General features: G+C 32.5%; 2 protein-coding genes across 2 annotated transcripts; one reads left to right on the forward strand and one right to left on the reverse strand.

Moving 5' to 3' along the window:
• Positions 1-1,746: 1,746 nt before the first annotated feature.
• Positions 1,747-2,733, reverse strand: LOC136089812 (uncharacterized). Its single transcript, XM_065815901.1, has 2 exons — positions 2,276-2,733; positions 1,747-2,125 (listed from the first exon to the last, which is right to left on the reverse strand). The coding sequence occupies exons 1-2, from the start codon at positions 2,731-2,733 to the stop codon at positions 1,747-1,749; spliced, it is 837 nt and encodes a 278-aa protein (XP_065671973.1).
• Positions 2,734-8,703: 5,970 nt separating this feature from the next.
• On the forward strand, positions 8,704-9,333 carry LOC136089813 (uncharacterized). Its single transcript, XM_065815902.1, has one exon. The coding sequence runs from the start codon at positions 8,704-8,706 to the stop codon at positions 9,331-9,333; it is 630 nt and encodes a 209-aa protein (XP_065671974.1).
• Positions 9,334-12,092: the final 2,759 nt, after the last annotated feature.

Consider the following 12,092-nt stretch of genomic DNA (forward strand, 5'->3'; position numbering starts at 1 on the left):
AAGGTGAAATGTCTTTGTAATTTACGCAAAAGTCCAGCTTTATCATTTATATCAGGACTTAACATAACATATAAAAACTAAAAAACAGCTTTGGACATACTTAAAGAATCTTAAGATAACAAATAGAACATGATTTCTTCTTATGTGAAAAAACTATTATCCCTTTAAAAGATTACAGAATTTAAATTAAAATACTTATTAGATAATTGAAATACAAATGCATTGACCACAACTTTTTCTAATTATATTACAAAAAATACCTTAAGAGTTTAATCGAATCATTAATTCGAAACAGTTCGATAACAGTAGTACATGAGATGTCATAACAGTAATTAAAATTGTAAAAGCTCAATTACAAGCATGAAAACGTGAAGCATGAAAACGTGAAGCATGAAAACGTGAAGCATGAAAACGTGAAGCATGAAAACGTGCCAAAAATCATTAAGCTTACATTACAATGTAGATAAAAAATATGCAGCAGAAACATTTTTTATCAGCAAAAAAAGTTATAAGAACCATACTGTAACAGAAACTTCAGCTGAAATAGATTGTAATGAAAACTTCATAACAAAATCACCAGTTCAATTTTGATAAAAAGGTTATAGAATACTTGTTTATATTATCCTTGTTTATATTATCACCGCATTTTTCCATACGCTTTTTTGAGTCCCTCTACCTCCCTTAAAGTACCTACGCTTTTAACCTACCAATCCAACATTTTATGATATTTTTTTTTAATTTAGTGTCTCCGTACTTTTATAATTAGCCTACTGCCCTACCCCCCCCCCCCATCTCTTATACGCCATTTTCAGACCCCCTCTTCCTCTCCGAGCGCATGTACTTTATGGACGATTCCTTATAAGGTAAGGTGGGGTAATCTGAGCCTATTTTTACCTACTTCTGACTTTGAGTTAAAAAAAAACAATGTTTAGGTATCGGCTTTCAGACAAATGATGTCTTAAAATCATGATTGGACATCCTACTAAACAAATTTAACAAAAAACTATTCCTTAAAATACTATCAATAAGTCAGGGGAGTCTTTATTCGAAGATGCCTATATAGACTCACATTATCCCACTACGTGGGGTAATGTGGGTCTACATAAAATATTGGTAGTTCTGGTTTAAAATACTGCTGCTTATGAAAAATCTGACATTTATTCTATATGTACGCACCTTTTTTATAGTATATATACAAGGTTTTACTTTAAAAAGTAGTTTTAAGTTGTTTTTTTTTTGAAAAAAAAAGTGCATACATACACAGCACAACAATAAAAATTAAAAACTCGGTCAAATAAAAGTAAAAAAATGGTGATTTAAAACAGAAATCATGTTTTAATAAAGTGTTTTATAAGAAATAACTATTTTTTTGATGATTGCACTTTTATGGTAAAATTCCTGATATTTTGGGCACTTCTTAGATCATTTTGGGTATTTCTTTGATACTTCAGTAAAGGTAATAGTTTTTTTTGTACATTTTTTTTTGAACTTTGTTTTTTTCCTCTCTGACTTTTTGTTCCTCAAGTAACCGTCGTTTGACTTTCTCATTTGTAAGGAGTTCTCCACATTTTGCTTGTACTCTCTTCCTTTTTTGTTTTTGTTGTTCAATTATTGCTGCTGTTTCTGCAGATACATTAGGATATATGATTGACCTTAAAGCTTCTCGCATAGCTAATCTCGGTGTTTGTATTCTTGGAGATTTAGGGCTATAACGTTCAGGTGATTGATTGAGAAAGTCAATACCTGTTATTCTTCTTCCATCTTTTCTTTACTTAATGGTGAGATACCTGAACCACGAAATCCTGCTATAGCATTTGCTGGAGAGAGTCTCTGACACAATTGTTTCAATAATCCTGTAAAAGCTGTCTTATCAATATTTTTTTGTTGTGTTTCTCTTGCAAACCGCTTTAAAATTTTTCTCCACTCATTCTTTAATGGTCCAAAGACAGCTACATCTAACGGTTGTAATGCGTGTAAGCAAATTGGTGGAAGACAAATAATTTGGATATCGTTGTCCATGGCTGCTTTTATAGTACCATATGTTAAAAGACTTCCATGACCGTCATAAAGCAGGAGTATTGGTTTTTGATCTTGGTAAACAAATGATATGAAGTGCTCGACAAACCTAAATAAAGAATGTATTTACTTCTATTGAATCATTTGTACCGCCTTTAAGAGCAACAAAGGCTATTCAGTGTAAATACATTAATAAAAAAAAAGAAAGAAAAAAAAATTAAAAAAAAAAAATGAAAATTATAAAATTCAAGTAAAATACCAGTTTTCAAATAGAAAGTCTTGCATCCATCCACTTGCTGTTGCCCCAAAAGCACATCCTGGTGGTCCATTTTCTACCCATTTAGAATACAGATAGCCTTCTCCCTTAAAAACAACAAATGGTGGAAGATATCTTCCATCTGCAGACACGCAGAACAGCACAGAGTACATAGCTTTACCAGAAGAACCAGCCAATTCATAAGCATCTTTGCTTTTTGGATGAACAAATACTCTCTTCGTTAAGTGATTTGCGAAAAGCCCAGTCTCGTCAAGATTGTATATACTACTTGGTACAATGTTATTATTATGAATCACATCAGATAAAATAGTAAAAAATTTATCTACAACTTCATGTGTTAAACTTTTAGCTCTTGAAAATGTAAGTATTTCAGGTTTGCGTAATCGAAGTTTATCAACATGAAGCTTCTTAAAAGATCCAACCTTTTCCAGGAATTCCATTTTTAAAAGGAGTTTTCATCCTCATTGTTGTGCAAAATTGACCCACTAAATTACAAATATCAAGAGAATCTAATGGAAGACCATATCTTTGACAATACTGCGCTGCAGCTGCAATCATAGTCATCATTATCACTCAGCACATTTTTTCGACCTTCACGTTTGTTTGCATTAAATTCTTGTTGTTTTATTCTTCGTCTCAATGTTTCTTTAGGAACAGAACATTCTTTAGCAGCATGATAAATAGTACTTTTTTCTCACATACTAACACAATTGCTCTTTCCAAACTATCAGCATTGTACTTGGGTTTTATTTTTCTATTATATCATCTTGGCATTTTTTAAATACTTTCTAAAGTAATATTTATGAAAAATCTGTTAAACTTTTAGTGAAATAAATTAGCATAAATCATAAAATATCATCAAAAAAATATTTTAACACCATATAGGTCTTATATAATATTTCATTTGACCTAGGTATTGTTTCATACAAATAAATACGCATGTTTCGTAATAAAAACTTCAAAGATATAAACTTCAAACATAAGTATTTAATAGTTCTAAAGAATTATTAACACAAAAATAGTTAGGTCTGATTAAACTAATAGGTTTATAATGTTACTAAGAACAACTTCGATAATATAATTACTTACCATAATATTTTATATACATAGACCCACTTTACCCCACCTGATTATATTTCAAATTTTAAACAAGCCATGTGCGTTAGTGTCTTACAGGTATACTTTCCTTAAAATATAGTAACTTTACTTTCAAAATAACCATTTTTCATACGTTTACGCCTTATTTGATTATATTTTCTCTGAAGTTTAAAAACGGAGAAAAAAATGACTTGGTTTATGTATCTAGCATTTTAGCTAAAAAAGTGCCGTTTCTAACAGCATAGCAAGGTTATATTTTAAAATTAATTAGCCTAATATGCTATAACAACGTGGTAAAAATTTCAACTTTATACCTAAAGCCATTATCAATATAACAGATAAATATGAATTAGACCCAGATTACCCCGTAGACCCACATTACCCAACCCTACCCTATTGTGGAAAACACTAAAACAGTTACTGACATTTATTTAGTTTGCGATTAGCAAAGTTTTTAATAGTAATTATTTTTAATATGTTTACTCGGTTTTTAATATGTTAGTAAAACTTTTAACTTTGTTTACACGGTTTTTGATATGTTTACAAGGTTTTTAATTTAAATATTTGAGGTTTTTAATGTAATATAAATTGCTTGTTGAACTTCTAAGAAGGGGAAGTTAAGTAGATTTTAGTTTAATGAAAACATTAAAAAAATGTGATAAATTTCTCGCTGTGTTTATTGCGAGAAAGCTAAAAGATAACCGGGCTGAAGAGAAAGATGGGGCCGAAACGGAAGAAGAAAAAACGTAGATCGTAGATCATAGATTGTAGAACAGAGATCTCAAAACAACGATTGTCGAGCAAAGATTATAGAATGAAGATTGTAGAACGGTTATATATCTGAAACGCTAGATGAAGCTATGAAGTCATGGCTGATGACTTGAATAGCTGAAGTTTGTGTGATTCTTAAGGATCAAGAAGAAGTGTAATTATATTGTGGAAACTCTAAAACGCTTACTGGAGATTATGTGGTTTGCGATAAAACAAAGGTTTTAATTAGTAATTATTTTAAATATGTTTTTTAATATGAATATTTGGGGCTGGTAATATGATATAAATTATTGGCTGAATTTGTAAGGAAAGTTAAGATGTTAGTTTAATGACAGGATAGAAAAATGTAATAAACTTCTCATTTTGCCTTTCTCAATATCTCACATAAAGAGTCAGTTTGACTACTCGCTTTCCAGACAATCCGAATCATTTACCTTCTCTACTCGACGTATGCTTTGTTTCTAATTCAGTGCTCAGGTTTCTGATTCAGTGCTCAGTTTCTCCACATTCACCTTTAGGTGCTTCTGATCACGGTTTGATCTCTCTAAAACTATTATATTATTCTAGATCATCATTAAAATCCCCCAGTACCTCTTACAACTACCTTAACTCTAACTAGGACTCTTTCCGTGATATTTTTCGTATATATAATAGCCCTTGAATAGTAGAAATTTTTCGTCTTCAAGCTGACAAATGTGCTTCATATGTAACTTCTTGGATTCAGTTAACTTGAAATTGTTGAGAGAAAACTTATTGTTTTCTTCATTTTTTTCCTCTCATTGTGCGGCTGCAATTTCCAATCATAACCATTACTTTCATATCTATTGCTAAAACAATTCTTCAGAAAGCAGACGTCTTTTTTACTATTTCTAGAAACCATTTTAAAAAGGTTTTATCCAATGCCAAAGCCCGCTATTCTCAGGTCACAAAATCTTGTATTTTATTTCAAAAATTAGGCTCCAGAGACTTTTGGAGAATCTTTAGCAGCGTCTACAATAAGGGCAAATCTGTTATTCCTCCTCTTTTAATTATTCAAACTTTTTACCTCACTTAAAGACAAAGCTGAATCGTTTGCTAAGAAGCTTTTATCAATCTATCTCTTGATTTCACTAATCACATCATTTCTGATGTAGCTGACAAACAGGTTGATCCATTGCTTAACATTCGTATCACTCCAGTTAATCTGTATCTAAAGTAATGTCCTTCTTAGACTGTTATAGTCTTACAGAAGTGTTCTCCGGAGCTGTCGTCTATACTTTCAAAACTATTTAACAAGTGCTTATCAGAATCTTGTTTTCCAGTCTGTTGGTATGCTGGTCTTGTCTATAAGCTTCTTACGGTGTAAAACATCTTTAAGATTATTAAGTCCTTTCTTATCAATCATAGAATGAAAGTTGTCCTTGATGGACAGCACTCTATATTTACTGTGACTTGAGGGGTTCCTCAAGGTCTATCCTTGGCCCAATGCTTATTTTTTTATTTACATTAACAATAGCTTGAAAAGGATATCACTTCTGCTAAAGCATAGAGCTCTTAGTGGCTGGTAAACTTAAAGTTAGCTAAAACTCAATTTTTTTAAACTACTCTTTGGTGCCTAATAGACGTCTTCCCCCTCCCCCCCCTCCCCGCTTATTAATTTTTCAAAAATTTTCCACCCAGGACATTCTTATTCCAACTCCCCCGGCTATTAAATTTTAGAAAAAATTCCATCCAAGACAAGACAATTTTTCATAAAAATTTTCTTTTCACACTACTTACTTACGTTACGTAATATCATTCATTCAAAAAACTTTGTTTTAAAAAAAAGAACGTTCTATTTTCTTCTTTCTATCGTTACGTCATTATTCATTAAAAAAGAAATTTTCTTCTTCCTATCGTCACGTCATATCATTTACAGTACTTATTTACTTGTATACGTTGTAATATCAGAGTGTAAAAACGAAATGGCAACTACGAAAAGAATTTTTAAAAGGACGGAAAAAAGCCAATATAGTAACGTAGAAAAAACGGAGCTTGGAAAAATTGTGGAAAAGTTCAAAGAAAAGTACGATGCCGAAGTGATAAAAAACAAAGGAAAGACGAAATACGATGCAAAAAGAAAACGACACGTGCCAATAAAACCGACAACTGGATATGTTGCAAAGTCTGCCCGATTCTTTTAAACTGATTTGGCCGATGCAAAAGGTGACGACCCTGAATTCGTAAAAGCAGTTAAACTTGCATCCCGTTCATACAACGACCTAGAGCTTTTGCAAGATCCTTCCTCTTGTCCACCAAAAAAATCGCGAGGAGCTGGTGCTGGTCGTAAAGTGAAAGCCCTAGAAGTAAGAGTAGCAATATTCCACTGGTTCGTAGACGTGAGAGAATCGTTGAAGGGACTGATAAGACTTCGTGATTATCTCCAAAATGTCTGGGCAGTTCGAAAGTTCATTATCGAGAAATATGGGGTTGATCCTCCTATTATAAATGGGGACCAAATGCCCCTCCACAGAAATGAAAGTTCACAGGAGAAGACTGTCGTTTAAAGGTGAAGAGACATTTGTTAAGAAAAATCAAAATCTTTTCAGGGAGCGTGATACTGTATTCACACAGGTTTCAAGCGTTTCAAACATTAAATTGCAGCTTGAATTCGTCTTCAAAGGTAAAGGAGTTATAGCAAAGGTAGAAGTCAATAATGTCAGTTACCATTGGTCCCCAAGTGGATCTTATCGATTAAAGCACATGATCAAAACGATAAATAATCTCCCGAATTGTTTCAATCCCTTCACACAAAAGAATTTTGCAATTTACGTCCTGGATGATTACGCTGTCCACCTAATGCCAGAAGTTAGAAAAGCTCTTTATCAACGCGGCTACATTCTAATTGTGATGGGCGGAGGTATCACTGGTTTCATCCAAGCAAATGATACCGATCTACATCGCTGTCTTAAGGCATTATACAGACACGAAGAAATGGATTTGATGTTGAAAATGCTGGAAGTGGATAAAAACAAAGTCCCTATACCGAAACGCGAAGATATGGTCAAAATGCTTTTGTCTGCTTGGAGAGACGTTCCAGATGACTTTGCTGAGGTATTCAAAAAACTGTTCGTTACCAGTTCATTGAATGGATTGGAAGATCACCTTGTCTCAGACAAACTGTTTGCGTTGATCGGCAGTGACATGCAGACATTTTGAAAGAAGCTAACAGAATCACTTTTGTCAGTAAACCTGCAGTCGGTTATCAAGAACCTGATTCCACCGAAAGGTTTTTGGAGAAACCACGAAGGTTTGGAATTGTTGGATTATATTGAGGACGATCGTTAGGGGAAAGTGGTCTAAAACGGGCCCTTAAGGTGAGATGGGCCCCTATCAAATCTCTTGCTTGGACAATAATTGTTATAAATTTAACTGTAGAATATTGTGCAGCAGACAATAAACATTTAAGAGAACCATCCGTAAAATAGTTTTTATCATTGTTATCTTTTGGCAAAAGGAATATTTGAAAGTAGTACTTTTGAAATTTTTTTGAGCTAAATACTTTTTACTATTATCGTAAAAAACACTTATGTTTATTGTGTTATTTTGATACTTTTTAAAGCTTTAACATGTTATCTTTTTATTGGCACAAGATTTTTATGAGAATAGTCTAACAATTTATGTTTTTCACTAAATATCAATAACACACTCCAAACCGGTTGAAATGGGCCCCGGGGCCCATTTCACTCGTGCAATTACCAAGATTTTACGGCAAAATATTTCAGCTTAGTGTCTGTTAAAAAAAGAATAAATTGGCAATATTATAAATGTAGTAACGGGTTTCATAAATATTTTTATTTGAAAAAGGTATTTGCAACGACAACTTTTGATATTTTTTATTGTAATTTAAAGCAACAGCTATGTATTTGTATTTTTCAAAATTTTTCATTCATGTCATTTATTTGCATATATATTTGAATATTGAATAATTTGTAATTTTTGTGAAAATATGTAAATCTTACTTAATTATAGATTTGGCAATATTTTTTATCAATCCTTATTAAATACAATGTATACATATTATTTAAGTATATAGTATTGAACTGAATCTAAATGTTATTTTATACTTTGTGTGTTTTTAATTATATTTTTAAAGAGTTTGTAATATAAAATTACAAGATTATATATAACTCTCTATATATTGTAATTATATTAAATATAATTACAATATATAGATAGTTATATATAGTTACAAAAAAGTTTTAGCGTAAAATGTACATCCTAAGACGTTTTTTTTATAGTTTGATTGAATTGGACTGATTTTATAGGCTTTTTTTCTATCAATTCCTCTTGTTTTAGATATGGGGAAATATGTAAGAAAAACAAAAAGGCAGTGTTGGAGTGAGAGGTCTATATCATCAGCTATTGAGGCTGTAAGAAAGAAAGAAATGGTATTTAAAAAAGCATGCTAGCAGTTCAATGTACCACGGAGTACTTTGCAAAGAAGGTGTAGACTTAATTTGAACTTTGTACAAGCCTCGTTGAAATCACTTGGATCAGTAAAATGTGTGTTTTCTATTTAAATGGAAAATGAGCTGGTGACTCATATCAAGCAAATGGAAGCTATGCTTTTTGGTTTAACATCTCAAGTTTTGCGTAAAGTTGCCTACCAGTTTGCTAAACTTAACAATCTTCATAAAAGGTTAAGTTCAAAAAGTGAACAAGCTGGTGCTAATTGGTTTCATGGATTTTTGACTCGACATCCTCAATTATCTGTAAGAACACCAGAGCCAACTTCTGCAACAAGAGCACAGGGCTTTAATCAAGCCAGTGTCGGAAAGTTTTTTGACTTATTGCAAGCATTGCAGGAAAAGCATCACTTTTTTCCAGATCGTGTTTATAATGTTGATGAAACAGGCATTACTACTGTTCCAAATAAGCCATCAAAAGTGGTTGCTATTCGTGGAAAGAAACAGGTTGGATGCCTAACTTCTGCTGAGCATAGGCAGTTGGTTACAGTGGAAATCTGCATGAGTGCTTCAGGAAATTTTGTGCCTCTTCTTTTTGTTTTTCCAAGAGTTCACATGAAATCAGAACTAATGGATGCTGCACCGCCCAGTTCAATTGCTGTTTGTCACCCATCAGGTTGGATGCAAAGTGATATATTTGTTACTTGGTTCATGCACTTTGTAAAGTATGCTAACCCAACATGAACATGAACCTGTTTTGCTAATATTAGATGGGCATAAAACTCATACTTCAAATCTATAAGTAATTAATCTAGCTCGTCAAAATAACGTTATTTTATTGTGTCTTCCACCACATTGTAGCCATAGACTTCAACCTTTAGATGTAGCTTTTATGAAACCTTTAATGACTTATTATGCACAAGAGGTTGAAAATTGGCTGAGAAATCATCCTGGACGAGTTGTAACAACTTATCAAATAGCCGAACTGTTTAAAAATAGCTATTTGCGAGCAGCATCTGCTATCACTGCTGTTAATGGTTTCGTTAAGACTGGAATTTTCCCGATAAATCGAAATGTTTTTACAGACAATGATTTTGCCTCAGCACTTTCAACTGATATTCCTCTGCAGTTGCTCAATAAAAAAATAACATTAGAAGATGTTTCTGGTCAAACAATAATCTCGCCACAGCAGATTCTAGACATTGCTCAAAATGAGGATCTGCTCATTGAGCTTCTGACCTCAAAAGTTGTGACGCCAGTTGTTAATCAAGTTCTGACACAAAGTCTCAACTTTTCAGAGCCAGTTGTTCCACCAACAGTATCAATTAAAAACCAATATTTTACCTTGACAAAAGTTTCTCCTACTCCAAAGATTATTACTCCTCGAAAAAAAAATTATCAGCACAAGGGTTTACTGCTGTTTTGACAAGCAGTCCATACAAATATGATTTGGAAGAAAAGCAAAATATAAAGACAATAAAAATGTTACTAAAAGAAAACCGAAAATTATTAACAGAAATCAAAAGAGCAAAAGAAAAAAAAAATTACGAAAGCCAAAAAAAGACCACACTTCATCAAAGAAACTGATAAAAATAAAAAACCCAATAAAAAAAGCAGTGTTATGTGCTGAAGAATTGAACAATAAAGGTAACTTACCTTTACCGCTATAAGTAATAAATAAAACTGAGGTTTCATTTTTTTAAATATATTTGAAAAGACCACTTTTAAATTTTGTTGAGCTAAATATTGTATTTATGTTTATTGCAATTATAAAAAGCACTTATGTTTATTATGTTTTTTGATATTTTTCAAAATTAAACATATTATCTTTTAATTTGCACAAGATTAGTTCGAGAGTTGTCACTTCAATTTAGGCACATTGTACATTCTGCCTCAGTTGAGTTTACTCAGAGTCTCAAATTTTAATGTGAACAATGAACAGAAGATTATGTACCATCAATAAATCACAGTCAATTTTTGTTTAATAATTAGGTTTTATTCAGAAATTAAATAAGGGGCCCATTTTAGGCTACCTCAAGGGTAAAACGGGCCCCTAGCATCTCTTTGTTCAACGGTTATTTCCTAATGAAAGGCATAGCCACACCTTTATTTTTTTGATGTTAAGTTGTAGAGCATAGATTGAATTTCCTGAAAAATACTTTGTTTGTAATTTTCGGTTGGTTATAGATAGCTGATTCTATCACTTTTTGAAAAGGAGCCCGTTTTAGGTCACTCTCCCCTACTTATTAGATGACGAAAATGGAAATGAAACTGATGGCAGAAGTGACGAAAGTGGAAGTGATAGCGAACAGAACAATGCTGAAACACAGCCTGATTTAACACCTACTGTGGCGGTTGAAGCTACAGCCAATCCTTCCAATACCATTCCATCACTGAAAAATGTTTCAGATGATCCATTGATTAATAAGGACGCAACGTTTTTAAATGCACTTCAGAAGGTGTTTGAGGAAAATGAAACTAGTATTATTTTCAAGCGACATCTAAAAAAAATGAAATCGGCTTTTTATAAGGCTCGAAAAAGCGTCAAGAAACGAATAAAAAAAGCTCATGATAATACCGATGTTGAGCACGAGGACGAGAGTAACATATTTGACATTTTACAAAATATGTAAAGAGAGAAACTTATTTGAACTGAACTTCTGTTGATATTTCTTCTTCGGACTTTAGTACTTCTTTATTATATATTTACTTGTTTTCAGACACTAATATATATGTTAATAATTAACAAAAAGATTACTTAGTTATTGCTTTAAATATTTAAAAAAACTTGAAATTTTCCAAGTTAGGAAAATTTCAAGTTTTTTTATTTTTATTGTTCTGTTCGCTATCACTTCCACTTTCGTCACTTCTGCCATCAGTTTCATTTCCATTTTCGTCTTAGGCGCAAAGGATCCGTGGTTCAAACCCCACCTCTTGGCAAGTTTTGCGACATCGGTCAGGAAGGAGGTGTGAACTTCCTAATAAATACTCATCCGTGCTATGTGATAAGACCGTAGGGTTTTATCGCAGAGCACGGATGAGTATTTAATTTATTATTTTTATTACTTCTAGGTGCACCTAAATAAGTTTAAAAAAATATATCTGAAGTGGATTTTCGAATCATGCCCTTTCTCTTTTAGGCTAGTAAACATAGTTGGACTTACTCGTGGACCTAACCTTGAACCATTATCATATCGTTGTAATGCTGCATCTCTTTCTCTTTTCTATAAATACGATAACGGGTGCTGCTCTAACTAGCTAGCGTCTCTTGTGCCATCTGCTAAAATTCAATCTTATGTTGCTTGTCAATCAATTAAGTCTTATTTTTTTACTGTGACTTTTCCTAAGTTCTCCAGAAATGCTTATTCGTCTAGTTTTTTTCCTCGAACATCAGTTCTTTGGAATTCTCTCTCTTTAACGGGTGATGCGGAAGTTATCGGACAAATCCTAATTTCATTATTTGAGCATAATAATTAGTTTTTGTGGTTTTATGCGTAGGCATA

The sequence above is a fragment of the Hydra vulgaris genome, chromosome 13, assembly GCF_038396675.1.
Source record: "Hydra vulgaris chromosome 13, alternate assembly HydraT2T_AEP".
NCBI classification, from domain to species: Eukaryota; Metazoa; Cnidaria; class Hydrozoa; order Anthoathecata; family Hydridae; genus Hydra; species Hydra vulgaris.

Bases quoted from the DNA above. Each gene is read 5' to 3' on its own strand.
- LOC136089812 (XM_065815901.1), bottom strand. From the start codon at position 2,733: ATGGAATTCCTGGAAAAGGTTGGATCTTTTAAGAAGCTTCATGTTGAT. The intron at 2,126-2,275 runs GTATTTTACTTG...TTCTTTATTTAG, and splicing joins GACTTTCTATTTGAAAACTG to GTTTGTCGAGCACTTCATAT.
- LOC136089813 (XM_065815902.1), top strand. From the start codon at position 8,704: ATGGAAAATGAGCTGGTGACTCATATCAAGCAAATGGAAGCTATGCTT.